The sequence below is a fragment of the Cucurbita moschata genome, unplaced genomic scaffold (assembly GCF_002738365.1).
Source record: "Cucurbita moschata cultivar Rifu unplaced genomic scaffold, Cmos_1.0 Cmo_Scf00017, whole genome shotgun sequence".
Taxonomy (NCBI): domain Eukaryota; kingdom Viridiplantae; phylum Streptophyta; class Magnoliopsida; order Cucurbitales; family Cucurbitaceae; genus Cucurbita; species Cucurbita moschata.
Genome location: NW_019268533.1, coordinates 4,752,607 through 4,778,416, shown reverse-complemented (window position 1 = coordinate 4,778,416; position 25,810 = coordinate 4,752,607). Strand labels below are relative to the sequence as shown.

At 36.7% G+C, this 25,810-nt stretch overlaps 1 protein-coding gene across 1 annotated transcript; it reads left to right on the top strand.

The window, feature by feature from the left end:
- The first annotated feature begins 7,940 nt into the window (after positions 1 to 7,940).
- LOC111455568 (LIM domain-containing protein A-like) lies at positions 7,941 to 23,159 on the top strand. Its single transcript, XM_023097280.1, has 4 exons — positions 7,941 to 9,690; positions 22,096 to 22,214; positions 22,380 to 22,776; positions 23,047 to 23,159. The coding sequence occupies exons 1-4, from the start codon at positions 7,941 to 7,943 to the stop codon at positions 23,067 to 23,069; spliced, it is 2,289 nt and encodes a 762-aa protein (XP_022953048.1). The 3' UTR covers positions 23,070 to 23,159.
- The last annotated feature ends 2,651 nt before the right edge of the window (positions 23,160 to 25,810 follow it).

The following is a 25,810-nucleotide window of genomic DNA, read 5'->3' as shown; positions in this document are numbered from 1 at the left end:
GAGAGAGAGAGATTCGCTGGTAATGCTGAAGACTCGATATCTTTATTTTACATCCGTTGAATGGTTTAAATAATAAATCTAATTACAAAAATAGAAAAACCAAATATACAAAAATAGAATAAGTGGACGAAGACTCCGCCACTCTGCCAAAAGAATGGCCCCTAAAATCACGCTCCTCCATTCGCGTGAACTCATATGTTTTTTACAAACCTAACTAAATAAGGCAGAGCTTTTATTTAACACTTCATGGATCATCGTAGCCTCGTAGTCTTTAGTTTCTTCTTCTCCCAACTCATTGGTTTCTTCTTCCCTTTCTTGATGCCAATGATAGTTTCTTCTTCCCTTTCTTGATGCCAATGATAGTGCCAATGGAGGTTTTTGAAAAATTTTAATGGTGTTTCATTAGTACCTTAGACAGGTGGTTTCGTGACAATTTTATCTTAATCAACCGGGCTCCATTTTTGTCAAAGAACTTGAGAAATGAGCCGACTAACTCCATTATACTACCTTCTTCTGTCATTTGACCAAGACCAATAATATTGCTCTTCACACTCATGTAATATATAGGTCACCAAAAGTTGGTTGTCATTATTACATAGGAAAAAGATGGATCGGTACAATAGATTTGTCTCAGAACTTCATGTTTCCAATGAATTTCTCATCAAACTCCTTAAATTTTGTTCAACCTTTAGTTATTGTTAGACAAAGTCTAGTGAGTGGAGATAGGCCACAAAATTGAGTTGAGGTGACGTCCAGTGGAATGGCATGAATTGAGTCAAACCCTAAACCCTAAATTAAAAAAAGAAACACAACATTGGTTTTGAGCAGCAACAAAATCATAGATTTCATTGTCTTACGCTTATGTCATATGTTCCTGTTCTTACCGGCGGCAAACTGCCATCCCCGAAAGACTTCAAGTACAAACCATCCCCGAAGCCTACGGTACATCATCTCCGAGTGTTCGAAAAGCCTACAGTACATCATCTCCGAGTGTACGACTACGTCACGTACATGAAGATCACGCATCTCCACCTCGTCAAGCTCGATCTCAAGAGACTGAAGGTCGTTTTCATCGGCTATGAACCCGGGAGCAAGGTGTAGAAGCTCTATGATCCTACGGGGGGACGAGCTCACGTGTTGCGCGACGTTGTCTTCAACCAGAACACCTTTTGGTAGTGGAACGACGTGGCCAAGGTGGACCAAAACCCAGAATAATTCACGATGGAGTACCTCATCACCGAGCCAGGAGAAGGAGCAGCGCAACACCGGGAATTGTCACCGCCACCAGCAGCTGCACTGGGCACGCCTACACCAACACCGGCCGCAACTCCTGTTGCGGCCCCTGAACCAGTGGAGTTTGCAACACCGCGTACTGTGGATTCGACGTTGGACTCTCGAGGGGTGAACTCCGAAGAGGTGTTTGTGCCGGTGGCAAGGTTGGAATCTGTCTGCCTGTTGCTGGCGATCGCAACACATCATTCCTGGGAGGTCCACTACATGGACGTGAAGTCCACTTTCCTCAACGGAGAGGTGAAGGAGACCGTCTACGTCTGACAACTGATCGCTTGTGGATGTATATAATAAAATGATGTAAAATTCACAAGAATAAGTGCAAGTATACACTATCAAAAGTAGCAAGTAATACGTAAATTATCGATTCCACATGGAACCTATCTTTTTGGTTAATTTTATCGCTGGAAATTAAGTGAGTTTTTGGGTAACATTAAAATGGGTGTTGGTGATTTTAACTACTTAAACAAAACTAAAACAGAGTGTCACTGCTGATAGACCTGCAAAAACACCTCACTCATCCCGATTTAGAGCACATTTCGAGTGGATTGATGGGCTCAGTTGTATGTCCGAGAAATAGTTTGGTTGCATGGGGTGCCTACTTCTATTGTGTCTGATCACGATGCTAGGTTTACCTCTCGTTTTTTTTTTTTTTTTGAAAGGATTGCAAAAAGCTTAGGATACCCAACTTTGAATAGACAGAAAGGTTGAATCAAGTATTAGAGGACATGCTCAAGGCGTGTGTGATGGATTTCGCTGGTTGTTGGGATGAACACCTACCCCTCATGGAAGTTGCTTATAAAAATAGTTATCAAGAAAAGATATATATGGCTCCGTTGAGGCCCTGTATGGGAAGAGGTGGCAGACAAGACATCAGTGTTTTGGGAAGAGGTTGGAACCCAACAACTTATGGGACCGGAATTAGTTCAGATCACCAAGGCGGTAGTCCAGAAAATTGGATCATGGATACTTACTGCACAGAGCCAGCAAAAGAGTTACGCTGACACTCGAAGAAAGGATCTCGAGTTTGCGGTGGACGAACATGTTCTCCTGAAGGTAAAGCCCTTGAGAAGGGTGATAAGGTTCGGGAAAAAGGGGTAAGTTTATCCCCAGGTTCATCGGTACATTTCAAATCCTTGAGAGGATTGGTGTCGTGGCATACAGGTTTGCGTTGCCACCCACCCTCGCTGCTGTGCACAATGTTTTTCATGCATCTATGTTGAGAAAATACACATCGTACCCCACACACAATATTGAGCACTTGCACTTCAAGAGGATCTATCATTGGAAGAGGCCCCAATTTGAGTTATGTTGTGCACAATGTTTTTCACGTATCCATGTTTAGAAAATACACATCTTACTCCACACACAACATTGAGCACCACGCACATTATTGTTAATTAAAAAAAACATGCTTACAATACAATTAAACATACTTATATTTATTATAATTATATACAAATAGATAATCTTTTTTTGTTATTGATTTTTTTTACCTCTTAAATATAAAATTTTAAGTCTTTAAAAATTTACATTAAAATGAGTTACAAATCTTAATATAAATAGATCTTCCTGTGTAGTAGCCCAAAAATAAATAAACAAATAAACCAATAAAAAAATTATAAAAAAATATTTATTATAATAATAATAATTAATTAATTAAAAAAAAAAACAACCTTTTCCCACTTCTCTCCATTAATCTCTCGTCACTTTCCACAATTATACCCGTCCTTGCGGCAGAAAGTAACAGTTACTACAAAAAGAAAAAGAAAAACAATAATTATTAGATTTACTTGAGAGAAAAAAAAATGAGAATGACCTTTACCATTCATGGTAAATTTAAGTGAGATAGATCTGATCAATAACGTATATATTAAATCTTCATTTTCTTTTATCATATTTTTTTAGAAATCACAACCAATTATACTCATATTTTCGTTGAATTATTACAATGGTCTAGCGTTGAGTTAGAAATTAAGCGCCAATCATTTCTAGTAAATCACGTTAGATTAGTAATATTAGATTAAATTTTTGTCATATTAGTAATATTAAATTAAATTTTTGTCATATTAGTAATATTAAATTAAATTTTTATCAGTAGCCAAATGAATAGATTAAAGATAGAATGGTTTAACAAGGAAAGATTTGGAAACAGAGATCAACTAGAAATTTGGAATACATGAAAACAGAATTAAATTTGGAATACATGAAAACAGAATTAAAATGCAACCGAAAGAAAAAAAATTAGGGAATTAAAAACCACAAACTTAAAAGGCAAACGTAAATATAGAGGGTAAATACGGAGAGTAGTAAAACCGAGAATAACTTGAAATAGCCGTATCTACTTTTTTTTTTTTTTAATAAAACAATAACCATGAAAAATAAGATTTGTAATAAAAATATAATTATAGACATATAACATTTCAAGACCGTTAACAATGAACCTATGTAAATTAGAGAAATACTTTTGTAGATTCCAAACTTGAAACGGATGTCATGGGCTCACATAGGTTGACTCGGATTTCAAAGGACAGAATCAAACTTTCATTAAAGATATATTTGTGATAACGACTTAAGCTAGCCAGGTAAGTGACCTTACTATTGTTGGGTTTTATGTCCTAAAACTCATAGTTTGTAAACGAAAAATATATTCTATTTTCAATAAAGTTATTATTGTTGTTTATTCAGTAAAGATTGTTATCGAATAAAGTGAATTTTTACGATTATTAATCTAAATCCAATAAACTAAGAACACTCTGACTATAGTATGATTACTTGAGCTATATGTAGAGACATAAGAGTGGATCAAGTTCAAGTATATAGTCAAAATGATCTATAGTATGGGGATAAGACTGAGTACCTTATCCTGGGGACACTATGGATGCGGCCCACTCTTGTATATCACATAAACTATGTGATCACTAAATTGTATATGTGGAGACATGTGAGTGTGGGTGTCCTATGCAATGAGTATTGCATAAGATCGGACCATGAAGAAAATCACTCTCACTTTATAATGTCGTTTACTGTTGAGACTGATTTTCTTTTCATTCGATGACCTAGGTAACTCGATTTTAATCCTGAGCTAACCATGAACTTCTGTTTATTTGGAATTATCCTTAGATTTGCATGGGTGAGAGTGGCTCGAGTTCGCCGACTCAATAGGCCCCCCATTTTAGGGATAAGACTGGGTGAATGGCTGGGGACGTGGGGTGCAAGATGGAATTCACTCCTACCCACTTTTAGGGATAGAAGAGAGGTAGGTCCCTTAAGCACTAACTCCAGGTCTTGAACAAGGTGCCCCACCCTCTCATTGGCCTGAGAGGGATTCGGTTTACTGGTTGGACCACAAACCAATTGTTCATTAGAGGACCAGTGAGACATAAGGAACAAGAAGTAACTTTAGGGGTAAAACGGTAAATTGACCCAACTCTAATTACGAACAACCTGTGAAGAATCGACTTACTAATCATGGTTATATCAAATGGACAGAAATATATCTATAGTGAGGGGATTGCAACTACAAGGTTATAGTAGAGTGTCCTAGTAGTTAACGAGTGTTGTTGATTAACAAGGTTAATGAGTTTAACCGGTTAATCTTGGATCGTTGGAGCCCATGATCTATAGGTCCATTAGGTCCCTCTGCTAGCTCATATCGGACTAAACAATAGAATAGTGTGACGAGTGAGTTCGAAGTGTTTGAATTCAAATTAGGGAATATGCGCTACATATATACGATATATTTAACCGCATTTTTGTTTTATTTACGAATTAAACAAAAAGAGAGAATTTGAGATATTTAAATAAGTTTTAAATATTTTAATCAAATAAGTGTCGGAATTGATTGGGATTGGCTTTTGAGTTAATATTAAATATTAATTAAATAGTTTAATTAATCATTTAATATTACCTTAGTTTAAAATTAATTATTCAAATTAATTGTTGAATTAAAATGAAGAAAGTCAAAATGTTGACTTCTTTTAATGGAAAAATCCATGTCAGTGGAATTTTGAAGTTTCAAAATTTTGGTTTAACCAAACTTGCATGCTTGCCAAATAAACCCCAAAAGTTTGAGTGGAATTTTGAGTGTCAAAATTTGGTTAACTCAAACATGCATGCTTGTCCCATAATCCCAAACATTTGAGTGGAATTTCGAGTGTCAAAATTTGGTGATCTCAAATTTGCATGAACATGCAAACATGACTCTATAAATAGAGTGATCATGGTGCATGAAAGGTCTTTCTGGTGGAAAACCTTGAGACAAACACTCTCTTCATATACAAAATCCCTCCCAAGTTTAGTCACTCACCGGATTCCACAATCCCGTTCTAAGGCCGGAGAATAGTGGAGAAGACACTAGTGGTGGTTCGAAACCGGTTTATGAGGAAAAAGAAACTTGAGCGACAAAAGGTTAGTATTCAAACTCATTGAGTTTTAATGCTTTTAAACATGTTAGCTAATTTACTATAATTGAAGTACTTAGAGTGCCTAAGATCCAAATTACTTCCGCATGTGTTATATTAACACCTTCAACAATCGTCATGGTTATATTCGATGTTGATACGTTCCCCGTGGTTCTGCACGTGTCATATATATTGATATGTGTGAATTGTCTGTGGATCGATATGCTTCTTGTATGTTATGTATACATTACAATAGGTGAATTGTATGATAAAATTACGGTACGATGTGTTCAAGGATATGTTTGAGATAGGATACGAGAAGGATGCTCAAAACGAAATGTAGCAATAGGAGTGAAATACGTTCATGAAACATTAAGGTTAGGTTACATACCGGAGTGATTTGGATAAGAGAGATTGATGGAAGAATACGGTTACGTTACGGGTAGAAAGGGATAGGTTTGTGATAGATTGATAGAACGATAGCGTTAGGATTGATAGAACGATAGCGTTAGGATACGTTCTTGTGATGATATGACTAAGGCACGTTCACGTAATGATATGTCTGTGATAGGTATAAGAACGTTAAGGCTGTGATAAGTTAGAGAACGATATGACTACAAAGTGTTTACGTTATGACTTGTTTATGATATGATACATTGTGATGCAATATGTCATGGTATGTTGTGTATATGATGAAATGTTATGTTAAAAGCATATAATGTTATGTTAGGTCTGTTAAATTGTGTGTATACAGCATGATATGAATAACATGAAATTACGATAAATGGCATGAAATATAACCCGTTAGAATTATGTATGATTTGAGAACTGAAAAATGAGAAACGATATGATATGAATGATGAACGATATGAAAAATGATATGATGTGTACATAATGCTAGAGGGGATGTATTAAAGGATAATGAAAATGGAAAAGTTTTGGGACCTCATGCACTTGGGGGATACCCCTATCCCATCACGAGGGTACGGACGCGTATATCCAATGGCAGGACAACGATCGTTATGCTTTGCATAGCGCTGCCGTGACGGTTACTTGTTCTAGCGGGTGTCCGGCCTAAGGGGCTCCCAAAGTATGCCCACCGGATAAGAAAAGTGGCCCAGCGGTGTGCGAACAAGCTGGTGAGCCCATACTCGCACGTATGGGCTATGTGTAGAGTATATGGTATGCGTCCAAAATTACCTGTTAGGACAGCACCGTAGGGAAAACGGAATGAAAGATAGGTCCCGTCATCTCATTGCATGTGATTGTTGCATTTAACCCCAATAGTGGAGTCACTTACTGAGTATTTCTTTAAATACTCAAGTCATGTGCTACTACATTTTTCACGTAAAGGTAAGGCATTCCTGTACGGCTGACGACGAAATCGCAACTCGAGACCATGGCACATGCATAGGACAATGGTATTTATTTTCTTAGACTTAGGCTAGTATAGGATGTTTTTAACTTAAATTCTTATTCATTTTATTTAGTCTTTTGTTGTGTCGGTTTAAAGATGTTTTCGAAACACGTAAGTCTATGGCTGTGTTTTAAGATAAAGGTTATGTTTTATGGAATTTAAATGAAGTGTTCCGCATTCAATGTTTATGATACGTATATAGTAGCGACCTTAAATTAAGTAGAAAATTTCGAGTCGTTACATTTCCCATCACATTTCACTTTTACTCCAATGAAAAATGGAATAAATGATTCGAATAATCCACCCCAATGCTTTATAGTTACATAGAGTTCGTGGTTTAAGAATAGATGTTTTAATTGAAAAAACTTGCAATCCAAATAGTTGGTCGAATTTCAAAATCCTCTTTACTCGATCAAACTCAACACATGAATATCTTCTAAACCCATCGAATTGAACGTAGACAATTCACTCCTCCATGAAACAACTCGCCAACATGACACAGCTCGCCCTTTCTACATATGCATGTTACCCCAACTTTTTACACTTACCATTCCTATTTTTTTACCAAATTAAATTCAAACAATAAATATAGAATTCTTGTATAGAATGAAAGTCATATATGGTATATATGGTATGTGAGTTTGGTGCATTATTTCTAAATCCAAACTAAGTTAAAAATCTAACCAATATTGACTTGCATTCCTCGAGACAAGACTATTCAACTTTTACTCATATAATATACTTTAAACTTAGAATTTTTTAATCATATTATTATATTTGAGTCTATATATATATTACACTTCAACGTTAGAACTACATAACATATTAAAATGGGTTCTCTTACCACAAGTGTTTTTGTGATTGCACTCCTCTTCTATTGCAGCATTAATGTTTTCGAAGCCGCTGAATATCAAGATAGCCTTGCTCCTACACCAAGTGGTCAAGAGAGTCCCTCCCAAGGAGGTTCGCCAGACATCCATTTCCATCACCACCACCGCCACCGCCACCACCACCGCCATGGTCACATCCCACAAAGCCAGTCCAGCTTAAATGACATTGAAGCTTCCAAAATTCAAGATAGCCCTGCTCCTACACCAAGTGGTCAAGAGAGTCCCTCCCAAGGAGATTCGCGAGACATCCATATCCATTTCCATCACCACCACCACCACGAACACGGCCGCCATGGTAAGAGCCCACAAAGCCAGTCCAGCTTAAATGACATTGAAGCTTCCAAAATTCAAGATAGCCCTGCTCCTACACCAAGTGGTCAAGAGAGTCCCTCCCAAGGAGATTCGCGAGACATCCATATCCATTTCCATCACCACCACCACCACGAACACGGCCGCCATGGTAAGAGCCCACCAAGCCAGTCCAGCTTAAATGACATTGAAGCTTCCAAAATTCAAGATAGCCCTGCTCCTACACCAAGTGGTCAAGAGAGTCCCTCCCAAGGAGATTCGCGAGACATCCATATCCATTTCCATCACCACCACCACCACGAACACGGCCGCCATGGTAAGAGCCCACCAAGCCAGTCAAGCTTAAATGACATTGAAGCTTCCAAAATTCAAGATAGCCCTGCTCCTACACCAAGTGGTCAAGAGAGTCCCTCCCAAGGAGATTCGCGAGACATCCATATCCATTTCCATCACCACCACCACCACGAACACGGCCGCCATGGTAAGAGCCCACCAAGCCAGTCCAGCTTAAATGACATTGAAGCTTCCAAAATTCAAGATAGCCCTGCTCCTACACCAAGTGGTCAAGAGAGTCCCTCCCAAGGAGATTCGCGAGACATCCATATCCATTTCCATCACCACCACCACCACGAACACGGCCGCCATGGTAAGAGCCCACCAAGCCAGTCCAGCTTAAATGACATTGAAGCTTCCAAAATTCAAGATAGCCCTGCTCCTACACCAAGTGGTCAAGAGAGTCCCTCCCAAGGAGATTCGCGAGACATCCATATCCATTTCCATCACCACCACCACCACGAACACGGCCGCCATGGTAAGAGCCCACCAAGCCAGTCCAGCTTAAATGACATTGAAGCTTCCAAAATTCAAGATAGCCCTGCTCCTACACCAAGTGGTCAAGAGAGTCCCTCCCAAGGAGATTCGCGAGACATCCATATCCATTTCCATCACCACCACCACCACGAACACGGCCGCCATGGTAAGAGCCCACCAAGCCAGTCCAGCTTAAATGACATTGAAGCTTCCAAAATTCAAGATAGCCCTGCTCCTACACCAAGTGGTCAAGAGAGTCCCTCCCAAGGAGATTCGCGCGACATCCATATCCATTTCCATCATCACCACCACGAACACGGCCGCCATGGTAAGAGCCCACCAAGCCAGTCCAGCTTAAATGACATTGAAGCTTCCAAAATTCAAGATAGCCCTGCTCCTACACCAAGTGGTCAAGAGAGTCCCTCCCAAGGAGATTCGCGAGACATCCATATCCATTTCCATCACCACCACCACCACGAACACGGCCGCCATGGTAAGAGCCCACCAAGCCAGTCCAGCTTAAATGACATTGAAGCTTCCAAAATTCAAGATAGCCCTGCTCCTACACCAAGTGGCCAAGAGAGTCCCTCCCAAGGAGGTTCGCCAGACATCCATTTCCATCACCACCATCGCCATCACCACCACCGCCATGGTCACATTCCACAAAGTCAGTCCAGCTTAAATGACATCGAAGCTTCCAAAATTCAAGACAGTCCAACTTCAATGTCATAGTCATCGAACATAGTCATAGTCCTGCTCATGTACCAACTCACCACAACTGCCATCACCAAGTACCTACCATCACTATCAATTGCGATGACCTCAGTTTTTCTTTTAAAATAAAATTGTTAGTACATGTATGTCATGACATGTTTAAGAAATAATTTCTTTTCAACTTTAAAACTTTCGTGGACTCCAATCTTCCAAATAATGCAAACACCGTGAAAGCATAGTTAAAAATAAGGTTTAAACATGTTCTAATAGAAAAATCAAGGATCATGATATTTAAAATATAACAAAAAGTGTGGAAAACTATATGTGAACAACTTCATTTTTGTGGCCTCCTCAAGCGACTTTACCAAGGGAGTGGGAAAAATTCATTCACATACAACATGTACCATAACCGGTAAGACTTAATGTTTGTGGTTGTTCCTTGTGCACTACTTTTTTCGGGTAGAGTTGGATGCATAGTATTTATTTATACACGATTCACGTAAAACTTTTAGCATACCTCTCAAGTCTGACTATGAGCTAGCGAATGCTCAAATGCCGAAAACCAAAAGAATGAAAGGAACACAAATAATATCGTAGTTTCTATTCTATGATTATATGACATACAATATGCATGATCTCCCGCATAAAAAAAAAAAAAAAGTTTCATTGACATTATGCACATAATACTTTCATACTTACCATGACCTAAATTTCTTATACAACGTACATATTCATGGTATTTCATTGATTCATTTTATACATGGGTACATCATGGTGTCTCCCAAGACATAAATATGATCATATCAATACATCAATCATAATCAATGAAAATAGATTACATGTAAAAAGGTTAGAAATTCAAATGTCTAACCTCTCCTGAGTACCTTAGAATAAATGCAGGGAATTTAGACTCACTGAGTTGGTTATGAAAAAATAGTAGATGTTTTTGTTTTTAAAATTAAATATTCTGTTATGTGACAACCATAAATTAGATAAAATATCACCATCCAATTTTCAAGAGTCAAAACATCTACGACAAAAACAAAAGAAAAGAAAATAAAACTAATTTAAAATAAAATACCTTAAAATTTTGCGTAGTTATCTTATTTAGGGTTGAACTAACTTTTTTGTTTTCATACTTTGTAAGTTTGCATTGCAGTCAACTAACAAAATCCTCGGCATCATTTCTTATAGGACAGTTTGATAGCTTTATTTGAACACATTTGTGTAAAGTTTTTAGTTTACCCATGTAGTCCTTTGTCCCCTCTCAAGGCGGGTTTATAGTGTAATGTGTTAAAAGATCATCACTAGTCCAATAGGATCAAGCCTAATAATTGTACTAGTCTATTGTCTATATAAATTACGAAAATTATTTAGGTACTTTAGGAATAAAGATACTTACATATTTTGGGAAAATTATTTAGGTATTATAGGTAAAGGATTTAGGTAATTTAGTAATAATAGTTAAATATTTTAAGAATAAATTGTCTAGTTTCTACTATAAATGCCTCATCACATCGGTGAGGTTTTCACCTCAAGAAGTCCCAAGTAATCAAAGTAAAACAAAATATTTGTAATATATTCTTGGTTTATCTTTACAAAGAGTGCTAGTGTTTTCCAGAGAGTGTTTTATTTGTAATATATTTTTTGTTTATCTTTACAAAGAGTGCTAGTGTTTTCCACAAAGAGGTGTGTTCAACAATCTCGTATCAGAGCAAGATGGGTGTACGATGGTGATCTCTCTCTGATTTTGCAGATCAAAAATAATTTCTTGAGAATATTAGTCAGTGAGATTCTTTGTGTCGTGAGACGTTCGTGACTCTACAAGGTTTATGTCGAAAAAACTTGTTTGGTATTACTAAGGTACAGGTAACACCTATATTCGAATAAGCAGAATCGAAGTCCAAGAAGTTGTTTACTGTAAGCCTTACAAGTACTGTGACGTTGAGACCCTTCACAGTACTAAACCTCTTTTCCATTAGTTCACAAGATTGTATGTTTACTTAAAAATGTTAAATTTATCGTAAACCTACTTATGTGTTTAGCGGTCAGTTTATGTGCCATTACATGATTTACATTGCACGTTGGATTCCACATTAGCGGATGAGGGGGAAGATTTAGGTATATAATGTTAGGTTATATAATTTGCAGCTTATTTATAGCATAATGAATGATAATATATATTAATGTTATATTTCATATTAGACATCGTCAAGAATTATATACAGTAAAAACTATATATGGTAGATAGCTATATATATATATATATATATATAAATATATAGTAGATGATTATATGTGGTAAAGTTATATATATTAAACTGAATCGTTCTCATTAGACTGTTTTGAAAATGTCCTTGTTACCGGAAGTCATTAATATAAACCTCTCACCAATATTTCTCCTTACATTTTCTCTCTCATGTTCTTTGTGTTCATCTACATCGAGTATGTGTTGTTGTGCGGATCCTAACATAAAAACGATGGACACTATCTCCATTGGTATGAGATCTTTTGAGGAAACTAAAAGGAAATCATAAAAACTTATGTTCAAAGTGGATGGTATCATATCGATTTAGAGAATTGATGTTCCTATCATTTGCACTCATATTTTTATTTGTTCACACCTTTCGTGGTTGTTCCTTGGGATCTATTTTTATTTTCGGGTGGGGATGCATGCATAGTACTTCTTTACACACACCTTATATGAGTCCACTAGGCAAGCTCGTATAGTACTACCTGACTTAGTTATGAGCTAGTGAACACTCATATTGCCAAAAACTAACAAAAAAGAAACGAATGTGCATAATATTGTGGTGTACACGTCTCTACATAACGTATTGGATAACTAATTCATGCTTGTGTGACATACAACATGCTTGGCGTCTGCATTAAAAATCATTGTATAGTAAAATAATGCACATAATACTTTCATACTTATCAAGACATGTATTCCCTATGAGACGTAAATACATATTAACGATATTTCATTCCCGGGCATAAACATAATAATATCAATATAGTAAGCATGATCAACAAACAAAAAGAATATGCGTCATGAAATTCATTAAGATTTCATAAAATAAAATAATATCACGTAGAAATGCTACAGGATACGTGAGACTTAAGCAACAATGAATTCATCCCACCTAATTCGTAAATGTTCCAACGGTACGTTCATTTATTATTTTTGACCTAATTGAACATCTCTAAACTTTCCTTAGCTATTTTTACCTCAAGCTCATGCTTATAGTGCTTCAATTTCATCTACGGCATTCTATACGCTATTCTATATGTTCTGAAATTGAGGTAAATCCTATTAAAAAAACTTGCAATTTGAGTTGAATTAGAGCAGTTGAGCCGACTTGCAAAACTCTTATTCGCTTTAAGACATCTTAAATTCTTTACTCCTTTCTCCAACGATGATATGGCAATCAACATTAAAGTACACCAAAACAAATAATTGAAGGAGAAAGAACATCTTGAGAGAAGAGTTTTTTTTTACCCAAAATCTTAACCACTATAGTTTTCAATTCTTATTGTTATTAATATCTAATCAGTATCTAGATGGAGAAAAACACTAACAAATTTTGTAAACTTTCTCAAGTTAAAAACCACATACAATTCTCCTATGTAAATAACTATCTATTTTCTTAAACTTTCTCTGCAATTTATGAACCTTAACAATTCTCTTAAATAAATCACTAACCATTTTTTTTAAACTTACTTAAGTGAATAACTATTTTTATTAAATCAAATTTATTGATTCACATTTTCTCTCCTAAGCTTGACTTGGCTCGAGATTCTCATTCTAAATAACAATCGCATGCCTGTAAAGTTTAATCTTGGCTAGAGCCTTGTTGAGTATATATGCATGTTGCTTTACCGTGTCAATGTTGCTTCATCCCTAATCAACTTTGTCTTCTTTATAAGAAATTTAATTGTGCATCATGAAATTTCTTTTGCTTCTCTATTATGCATAGGAATTTTATCCTCTTGTAAGATATTGCTTGTCTTTCAACTCTGCATTCCCATAGTATAAGTTCGTTAGAATTTTTGTGGAAACCATCCATCTCAAGAAAGTTGGATGAACAAACTAGATATTCAATAGAAATGGCGCAAAGAAATTGGTAATTGTCACCCCTTTTAATACTGGACTCTTGTTTTGTTTTTGGTGGCTTATTTGGTTGAGATGACAAGTTTGATGTTTTTTTTTTTTTTAAAAAAAGAAAATGCTAGTAGCCTTTCTTCTAAGCCTCCTTGGTTGACATAATAAGTTTGATGGAGTACATTGACTTATAAGTTGCTCTTCATGGATCATCGTAGCCTCGTAGTCTTTAGTTTCTTCTTCTCCCAACTCATTGGTTTCTTCTTCCCTTTCTTGATGCCAATGATAGTTTCTTCTTCCCTTTCTTGATGCCAATGATAGTGCCAATGGAGGTTTTTGAAAAATTTTAATGGTGTTTCATTAGTACCTTAGACAGGTGGTTTCGTGACAATTTTATCTTAATCAACCGGGCTCCATTTTTGTCAAAGAACTTGAGAAATGAGCCGACTAACTCCATTATACTACCTTCTTCTGTCATTTGACCAAGACCAATAATATTGCTCTTCACACTCGGAATGTAATATATAGGTCACCAAAAGTTGGTTGTCATTATTACATAGGAAAAAGATGGATCGGTATATTAGATTTGTCTCAGAACTTCATGTTTCCAATGAATTTCTCATCAAACTCCTTAAATTTTGTTCAACCTTTAGTTATTGTTAGACAAAGTCTAGTGAGTGGAGATAGGCCACAAAATTGAGTTGAGGTGACGTCCAGTGGAATGGCATGAATTGAGTCAAACCCTAAACCCTAAATTAAAAAAAGAAACACAACATTGGTTTTGAGCAGCAACAAAATCATAGATTTCATTGTCTTACGCTTATGTCATATGTTCCTGTTCTTACCGGCGGCAAACTACCATCCCCGAAAGACTTCAAGTACAAACCATCCCCGAAGCCTACGGTACATCATCTCCGAGTGTTCGAAAAGCCTACAGTACATCATCTCCGAGTGTACGACTACGTCACGTACATGAAGATCACGCATCTCCACCTCGTCAAGCTCGATCTCAAGAGACTGAAGGTCGTTTTCATCGGCTATGAACCCGGGAGCAAGGTGTAGAAGCTCTATGATCCTACGGGGGGACGAGCTCACGTGTTGCGCGACGTTGTCTTCAACCAGAACACCTTTTGGTAGTGGAACGACGTGGCCAAGGTGGACCAAAACCCAGAATAATTCACGATGGAGTACCTCATCACCGAGCCAGGAGAAGGATCAGCGCAACACCGGGAATTGTCACCGCCACCAGCAGCTGCACTGGGCACGCCTACACCAACACCGGCCAGCGCAACACCGGGAATTGTCACCGCCACCAGCAGCTGCACTGGGCACGCCTACACCAACACCGGCCGCAACTCCTGCGGGAATTGTCACCGCCACCAGCAGCTGCACTGGGCACGCCTACACCAACACCGGCCGCAACTCCTGTTGCGGCCCCTGAACCAGTGGAGTTTGCAACACCGCGTACTGTGGATTCGACGTTGGACTCTCGAGGGGTGAACTCCGAAGAGGTGTTTGTGCCGGTGGCAAGGTTGGAATCTGTCTGCCTGTTGCTGGCGATCGCAACACATCATTCCTGGGAGGTCCACTACATGGACGTGAAGTCCACTTTCCTCAACGGAGAGGTGAAGGAGACCGTCTACGTCTGACAACTGGATCGCTTGTGGATGTATATAATAAAATGATGTAAAATTCACAAGAATAAGTGCAAGTATACACTATCAAAAGTAGCAAGTAATACGTAAATTATCGATTCCACATGGAACCTATCTTTTTGGTTAATTTTATCGCTGGAAATTAAGTGAGTTTTTGGGTAACATTAAAATGGGTGTTGGTGATTTTAACTACTTAAACAAAACTAAAACAGAGTGTCACTGCTGATAGACCTGCAAAAACACCTCACTCATCCCGATTTAGAGCACATTTCGAGTGGATTGATGGGCTCAGTTGTATGTCCGAGAAATAGTTTGGTTGCATGGGGTGCCTACTTCTATTGTGTCTGATCACGATGCTAGGTTTACCTCTCGTTTTTTTTTTTTTGAAAGGATTGCAAAAAGCTTAGGATACCCAACTTTGTTTCAGTACGGCCTTCCATTCTCAGACAGATGAATAGACAGAAAGGTTGAATCAAGTATTAGAGGACATGCTCAAGGCGTTTGTGATGGATTTCGCTGGTTGTTGGGATGAACACCTACCCCTCATGGAAGTTGCTTATAAAATTAGTTATCAAGAAAAGATATATATGGCTCCGTTGAGGCCCTGTATGGGAAGAGGTGGCAGACAAGACATCAGTGTTTTGGGAAGAGGTTGGAACCCAACAACTTATGGGACCGGAATTAGTTCAGATCACCAAGGCGGTAGTCCAGAAAATTGGATCATGGATACTTACTGCACAGAGCCAGCAAAAGAGTTACGCTGACACTCGAAGAAAGGATCTCGAGTTTGCGGTGGACGAACATGTTCTCCTGAAGGTAAAGCCCTTGAGAAGGGTGATAAGGTTCGGGAAAAAGGGGTAAGTTTATCCCCAGGTTCATCGGTACATTTCAAATCCTTGAGAGGATTGGTGTCGTGGCATACAGGTTTGCGTTGCCACCCACCCTCGCTGCTGTGCACAATGTTTTTCATGCATCTATGTTGAGAAAATACACATCGTACCCCACACACAATATTGAGCACTTGCACTTCAAGAGGATCTATCATTGGAAGAGGCCCCAATTTGAGTTATGTTGTGCACAATGTTTTTCACGTATCCATGTTTAGAAAATACACATCTTACTCCACACACAACATTGAGCACCACGCACATTATTGTTAATTAAAAAAAACATGCTTACAATACAATTAAACATACTTATATTTATTATAATTATATACAAATAGATAATCTTTTTTTGTTATTGATTTTTTTTACCTCTTAAATATAAAATTTTAAGTCTTTAAAAATTTACATTAAAATGAGTTACAAATCTTAATATAAATAGATCTTCCTGTGTAGTAGCCCAAAAATAAATAAACAAATAAACCAATAAAAAAATTATAAAAAAATATTTATTATAATAATAATAATTAATTAATTAAAAAAAAAACAACCTTTTCCCACTTCTCTCCATTAATCTCTCGTCACTTTCCACAATTATACCCGTCCTTGCGGCAGAAAGTAACAGTTACTACAAAAAGAAAAAGAAAAACAATAATTATTAGATTTACTTGAGAGAAAAAAAAATGAGAATGACCTTTACCATTCATGGTAAATTTAAGTGAGATAGATCTGATCAATAACGTATATATTAAATCTTCATTTTCTTTTATCATATTTTTTTAGAAATCACAACCAATTATACTCATATTTTCGTTGAATTATTACAATGGTCTAGCGTTGAGTTAGAAATTAAGCGCCAATCATTTCTAGTAAATCACGTTAGATTAGTAATATTAGATTAAATTTTTGTCATATTAGTAATATTAAATTAAATTTTTGTCATATTAGTAATATTAAATTAAATTTTTATCAGTAGCCAAATGAATAGATTAAAGATAGAATGGTTTAACAAGGAAAGATTTGGAAACAGAGATCAACTAGAAATTTGGAATACATGAAAACAGAATTAAATTTGGAATACATGAAAACAGAATTAAAATGCAACCGAAAGAAAAAAAATTAGGGAATTAAAAACCACAAACTTAAAAGGCAAACGTAAATATAGAGGGTAAATACGGAGAGTAGTAAAACCGAGAATAACTTGAAATAGCCGTATCTACTTTTTTTTTTTTTTAATAAAACAATAACCATGAAAAATAAGATTTGTAATAAAAATATAATTATAGACATATAACATTTCAAGACCGTTAACAATGAACCTATGTAAATTAGAGAAATACTTTTGTAGATTCCAAACTTGAAACGGATGTCATGGGCTCACATAGGTTGACTCGGATTTCAAAGGACAGAATCAAACTTTCATTAAAGATATATTTGTGATAACGACTTAAGCTAGCCAGGTAAGTGACCTTACTATTGTTGGGTTTTATGTCCTAAAACTCATAGTTTGTAAACGAAAAATATATTCTATTTTCAATAAAGTTATTATTGTTGTTTATTCAGTAAAGATTGTTATCGAATAAAGTGAATTTTTACGATTATTAATCTAAATCCAATAAACTAAGAACACTCTGACTATAGTATGATTACTTGAGCTATATGTAGAGACATAAGAGTGGATCAAGTTCAAGTATATAGTCAAAATGATCTATAGTATGGGGATAAGACTGAGTACCTTATCCCGGGGACACTATGGATGCGGCCCACTCTTGTATATGACATAAACAATGTGATCACTAAATTGTACATGTGGAGACATGTGAGTAGGGGTGTCCTATGCAATGAGTATTGCATAAGATCAGACCATGAAGAAAATCACTCACTTTATAATGTCGTTTACTGTTGAGACTGATTTTCTTTTCATTCGATGACCTAGGTAACTCGATTTTAATCCTAAGCTAACCATGAACTCCTGTTTATTTGGAATTATCCTTAGATTTGCATGGGTGAGAGTGGCTCGAGTTCGCCGACTCAATAGGCCCCCCATTTTAGGGATAAGACTGGGTGAATGGCTGGGGACGTGGGGTGCAAGATGGAATTCACTCCTACCAACTTTTAGGGATAGAAGAGAGGTAGGTCCCTTAAGCACTGACTCCAAGTCTTGAACAAGGTGCCCCACCCTCTCATTGGCGTGAGAGGGATTCGGTTTACTGGTTGGACCACAAACCAATTGTTCATTAGAGGACCAGTGAGACATAAGGAACAAGAAGTAACTTTAGGGGTAAAACGGTAAATTGACCCAACTCTAGTTACGAACAACCTGTGAAGAATCGACTTACTTGTTATATCAAATGGACAGAAATATATCTATAGTGAGGGGATTGCAACTACTAGGCTATAGTAGAGTGTCCTAGTAGTTAACGAGTGTTGTTGATTAGCAAGGTTAATGAGTTTAACCGGTTAATCTTGGATCGTTGGAGCCCATGATCTATAGGTCCATTAGGTCCCTCTGCTAGCTCATATCGGACTAAACAATAGAATAGTGTGACGAGTGAGTTCGAAGTGTTTGAATTCAAATTAGGGAATATGCGCTACATATATACGATATATTTAACCGCATTTTTGTTTTATTTACGAATTAAACAAAAAGAGAGAATTTGAGATATTTAAATAAGTTTTAAATATTTTAATCAAATAAGTGTCGGAATTGATTGGGATTGGCTTTTGAGTTAATATTAAATATTAATTAAATAGTTTAATTAATCATTTAATATTACCTTAGTTTAAAATTAATTATTCAAATTAATTGTTGAATTAAAATGAAGAAAGTCAAAATGTTGACTTCTTTTAATGGAAAAATCCATGTAAGTGGAATTTTTAAGTGTCAAAATTTTGGTTTAACCAAACTTGCATGCTTGCCAAATAAACCCCAAAAGTCTGAGTGGAATTTTGAGTGTCAAAATTTGGTTAACTCAAACATGCATGCTTGTCCCATAATCCCAAACATTTGAGTGGAATTTCGAGTGTCAAAATTTGGTGATCTCAAATTTGCATGAACATGCAAACATGACTCTATAAATAGAGTGATCATGGTGCATGAAAGGTCTTTCTGGTGGAAAACCTTGAGACAAACACTCTCTTCATATACAAAATCCCTCCCAAGTTTAGTCACTCACCGGATTCCACAATCCCGTTCTAAGGCCGGAGAATAGTGGAGAAGACACTAGTGGTGGTTCGAAACTGGTTTATGAGGAAAAAGAAACTTGAGCGACAAAAGGTTAGTATTCAAACTCATTGAGTTTTAATGCTTTTAAACATGTTAGCTAATTTACTATAATTGAAGTACTTAGAGTGCCTAAGATCCAAATTACTTCCGCATGTGTTATATTAACACCTTCAACAATCGTCATGGTTATATTCGATGTTGATACGTTCCCCGTGGTTCTGCACGTGTCATATATATTGATATGTGTGAATTGTCTGTGGATCGATATGCTTCTTGTATGTTATGTATACATTACAATAGGTGAATTGTATGATAAAATTACGGTACGATGTGTTCAAGGATATGTTTGAGATAGGATACGAGAAGGATGCTCAAAACGAAATGTAGCGATAGGAGTGAAATACGTTCATGAAACATTAAGGTTAGGTTACATACCGGAGTGATTTGGATAAGAGAGATTGATGGAAGAATACGGTTACGTTACGGGTAGAAAGGGATAGGTTTGTGATAGATTGATAGAACGATAGCGTTAGGATTGATAGAACGATAGCGTTAGGATACGTTCTTGTGATGATATGACTAAGGCACGTTCACGTAATGATATGTCTGTGATAGGTATAAGAACGTTAAGGCTGTGATAAGTTAGAGAACGATATGACTACAAAGTGTTTACGTTATGACTTGTTTATGATATGATACATTGTGATGCAATATGTCATGGTATGTTGTGTATATGATGAAATGTTATGTTAAAAGCATATAATGTTATGTTAGGTCTGTTAAATTGTGTGTATACAGCATGATATGAATGACATGAAATATAACCTCGTTAGAATTATGTATGATTTGAGAACTGAAAAATGAGAAACGATATGATATGAATGATGAACGATATGAAAAATGATATGATGTGTACATAATGCTAGAGGGGATGCATTAAAGGATAATGAAAATGGAAAAGTTTTGGGACCTCATGCACTTGGGGGATACCCCTGTCCCATCACGAGGGTACGGATGCGTATATCCAATGGCAGGACAACGATCGTTATGCTTTGCATAGCGCTGCCGTGACGGTTACTTGTTCTAGCGGGTGTCCGGCCTAAGGGGCTCCCAAAGTATGCCCACCGGATAAGAAAAGTGGCCCAGCGGTGTGCGAACAAGCTGGTGAGCCCATACTCGCACGTATGGGCTATGTGTAGAGTATATGGTATGCGTCCAAAATTACCTGTTAGGACAGCACCGTAGGGAAAACGGAATGAAAGATAGGTCCCGTCATCTCATTGCATGTGATTGTTGCATTTAACCCCAATAGTGGAGTCACTTACTGAGTATTTCTTTAAATACTCAAGTCATGTGCTACTACATTTTTCACGTAAAGGTAAGGCATTCCGGTACGGCTGACGACGAAATCGCAACTCGAGACCATGGCACATGCATAGGACAATGGTATTTATTTTCTTAGACTTAGGCAAGTATAGGATGTTTTTAACTCAAATTCTTATTCATTTTATTTAGTCTTTTGTTGTGTCGGTTTAAAGATGTTTTCGAAACACGTAAGTCTATGGCTGTGTTTTAAGATAAAGGTTATGTTTTATGGAATTTAAATGAAGTGTTCCGCATTCAATGTTTATGATACGTATACAGTAGCGACCTTAAATTAAGTAGAAAATTTCGAGTCGTTACATTTCCCATCACATTTCACTTTTACTCCAATGAAAAATGGAATAAATGATTCGAATAATCCACCCCAATGCTTTATAGTTACATAGAGTTCGTGGTTTAAGAATAGATGTTTTAATTGAAAAAACTTGCAATCCAAATAGTTGGTCGAATTTCAAAATCCTCTTTACTCGATCAAACTCAACACATGAATATCTTCTAAACCCATCGAATTGAACGTAGACAATTCACTCCTCCATAAAACAACTCGCCAACATGACACAGCTCGCCCTTTCTACGTATGCATGTTACCCCAACTTTTTATACTTACCATTCCTATTTTTTTACCAAATTAAATTCAAACAATTGACCTTTTAAAATAAATATAGAATTCTTGTATAGAATGAAAGTCATATATGGTATATATGGTATGTGAGTTTGGTGCATTATTTCAAAATCCAAACTAAGTTAAAAATCTAACCAATATTGACTTGCATTCCTCGAGACAAGACTATTCAACTTTTACTCATATAATATACTTTAAACTTAGAATTTTTTAATCATATTATTATATTTGAGTCTATATATATATTACACTTCAACGTTAGAACTACATAACATATTAAAATGGGTTCTCTTACCACAAGTGTTTTTGTGATTGCACTCCTCTTCTATTGCAGCATTAATGTTTTCGAAGCCGCTGAATATCAAGATAGCCTTGCTCCTACACCAAGTGGTCAAGAGAGTCCCTCCCAAGGAGGTTCGCCAGACATCCATTTCCATCACCACCACCGCCACCGCCACCACCACCGCCATGGTCACATCCCACAAAGCCAGTCCAGCTTAAATGACATTGAAGCTTCCAAAATTCAAGATAGCCCTGCTCCTACACCAAGTGGTCAAGAGAGTCCCTCCCAAGGAGATTCGCGAGACATCCATATCCATTTCCATCACCACCACCACCACGAACACGGCCGCCATGGTAAGAGCCCACCAAGCCAGTCAAGCTTAAATGACATTGAAGCTTCCAAAATTCAAGATAGCCCTGCTCCTACACCAAGTGGTCAAGAGAGTCCCTCCCAAGGAGATTCGCGCGACATCCATATCCATTTCCATCATCACCACCACCAACACGGCCGCCATGGTAAGAGCCCACCAAGCCAGTCCAGCTTAAATGACATTGAAGCTTCCAAAATTCAAGATAGCCCTGCTCCTATACCAAGTGGTCAAGAGAGTCCCTCCCAAGGAGATTCGCGAGACATCCATATCCATTTCCATCACCACCACCACCACGAACATGGCCGCCATGGTAAGAGCCCACCAAGCCAGTCCAGCTTAAATGACATTGAAGCTTCCAAAATTCAAGATAGCCCTGCTCCTACACCAAGTGGCCAAGAGAGTCCCTCCCAAGGAGGTTCGCCAGACATCCATTTCCATCACCACCACCGCCACCACCACCGCCGCCATGGTCACATCCCACAAAGCCAGTCCAGCTTAAATGACATTAAAGCTTCCAAAATTCAAGATAGCCCTGCTCCTACACCAAGTGGCCAAGAGAGTCCCTCCCAAGGAGGTTCGCCAGACATCCATTTCCATCACCACCATCGCCATCACCACCACCGCCATGGTCACATCCCACAAAGTCAGTCTAGCTTAAATGACATCGAAGCTTCCAAAATTCAAGACAGTCCAACTTCAATGTCATAGTCATCGAACATAGTCATAGTCCTGCTCATGTACCAACTCACCACAACTGCCATCACCAAGTACCTACCATCACTATCAATTGCGATGACCTCAGTTTTTATTTTAAAATAAAATTGTTAGTACATGTATGTCATGACATGTTTAAGAAATAATTTTCTTTTCAACTTTAAAACTTTCGTGGACTCCAATCTTCCAAATAATGCAAACACCGTGAAAGCATAGTTAAAAATAAGTTTTAAACATGTTCTAATAGAAAAATCAAGGATCATGATATTTAAAATATAACAAAAAGTGTGGAAAACATATGTGAACAACTTCATTTTTGTGGCCTCCTCAAGCGACTTTACCAAGGGAGTGGGAAAAATTCATTCACATACAACATGTACCATAACCGGTAAGACTTAATGTTTGTGGTTGTTCCTTGTGCACTACTTTTTTCGGGTAGAGTTGGATGCATAGTATTTATTTATACACGATTCACGTAAAACTTTTAGCATACCTCTCAAGTCTGACTATGAGCTAGCGAATGCTCAAATGCCGAAAACCAAAAGAATGAAAGGAACACAAATAATATCGTAGTTTGTATTCTATGGTTATATGACTTACAATATGCACGATCTCCCGCATAAAAAAAAAAAAAAAGTTTCATTGACATTATGCACATAATACTTTCATACTTACCATGACCTAAATTTCTTATACAACGTACATATTCATGGTATTTCATTGATTCTTTTTATACATGGGTACATCATGGTGTCTCCCAAGACATAAATATGATCATATGAATACATCAATCATAATCAATGAAAACAAATTACATGCAAAAAGGTTAGAAATTCAAATGTCTAACCACTCCTGAGTACCTTAGAATAAATGTAGGGAATTTAGACTCGACTGAGTTGGTTATGAAAAAATAGTAGATGTTTTTGTTTTTAAAATTAAATATTCTGTTATGTGACAACCATAAATTAGATAAAATATCACCATCCAATTTTCAAGAGTCAAAACATCTACCATGACCATAAAGACAAAAAGAAAAGAAAAGAAAATAAAACTAATTTAAAATAAAATACCTTAAAATTTTGCGTAGTTATCTTATTTAGGGTTGAACTAACTTTTTTGTTTTCATACTTTGTAAGTTTGCATTGCAGTCAACGAACAAAATCCTCGGCATCATTTCTTATAGGACAGTTTGATAGCTTTATTTGAACACATTTGTGTAAAGTTCTTAGTTTACCCATGTAGTCCTTTGTCCCCTCTCAAGGCGGGTTTATAGTGTAATGTGTTAAAAGATCATCACTAGTCCAATAGGATCAAGCCTAATAATTGTACTAGTCTATTGTCTATATAAATTACGAAAATTATTTAGGTACTTTAGGAATAAAGATACTTACATATTTTGGGAAAATTATTTAGGTATTATAGGTAAAGGATTTAGGTAATTTAGTATTAAATAGTTAAATATTTTAGGAATAAATTGTCTAGTTTCTACTATAAATGCCTCGTCACATCGGTGAGGTTTTCACCTCAAGAAGTCCCAAGTAATCAAAGTAAAACAAAATATTTGTAATATATTCTTGGTTTATCTTTACAAAGAGTGCTAGTGTTTTCCAGAGAGTGTTTTATTTGTAATATATTTTTTGTTTATCTTTACAAAGAGTGCTAGTGTTTTCCACAAAGAGGTCTGTTCAACAATCTCGTATCAGAGCAAGATGGGTGTACGATGGTGATCTCTCTCTGATTTTGCAGATCAAAAATAATTTCTTGAGAATATTAGTTAGTGAGATTCTTTGTGTCGTGAGACGTTCGTGACTCTACAAGGTTTATGTCGAAAAAACTTGTTTGGTATTACTAAGGTACAGGTAACACCTATATTCGAATAAGCAGAATCGAAGTCCAAGAAGTTGTTTACGGTAAGCCTTACAAGTACTGTGACGTTGAGTCCCTTCACAGTACTAAACCTCTTTTCCATTAGTTCACAAGATTGTATGTTTACTTAAAAATGTTAAATTTATCGTAAACCTACTTATGTGTTTAGCGGTCAGTTTATGTGCCATTACATGATTTACATTGCACGTTGGATTCCACATTAGCGGATGAGGGGGAAGATTATAGGTATGTAATGTTAGGTTATATAATTTGCAGCTTATTTATAGCATAATGAATGATAATATATATTAATGTTATATTTCATATTAGACATCGTCAAGAATTATATACAGTAAAAACTATATACGGTAGATAGCTATATATATATATATATATATATATATATATATATATAAATATATAGTAGATGATTATATGTGGTAAAGTTATATATATTAAACTGAATCGTTCTCATTAGACTGTTTTGAAAATGTCCTTGTTACCGGAAGTCATTAATATAAACCTCTCACCAATATTTCTCCTTACATTTTCTCTCTCATGTTCTTTGTGTTCATCTACATCGAGTATGTGTTGTTGTGCGGATCCTAACATAAAAGCGATGGACACTATCTACATTGGTATGAGATCTTTTGAGGAAACTAAAAGGAAATCATAAAAACTTATGTTCAAAGTGGATGGTATCATATCGATGTAGAGAATTGATGTTCCTATCATTTGCACTCATATTTTTATTTGTTCACACCTTTCATGGTTGTTCCTTCGGATCTATTTTTATTTTCGGGTGGGGATGCATGCATAGTACTTCTTTACACACACCTTATATGAGTCCACTAGGCAAGCTCGTATAG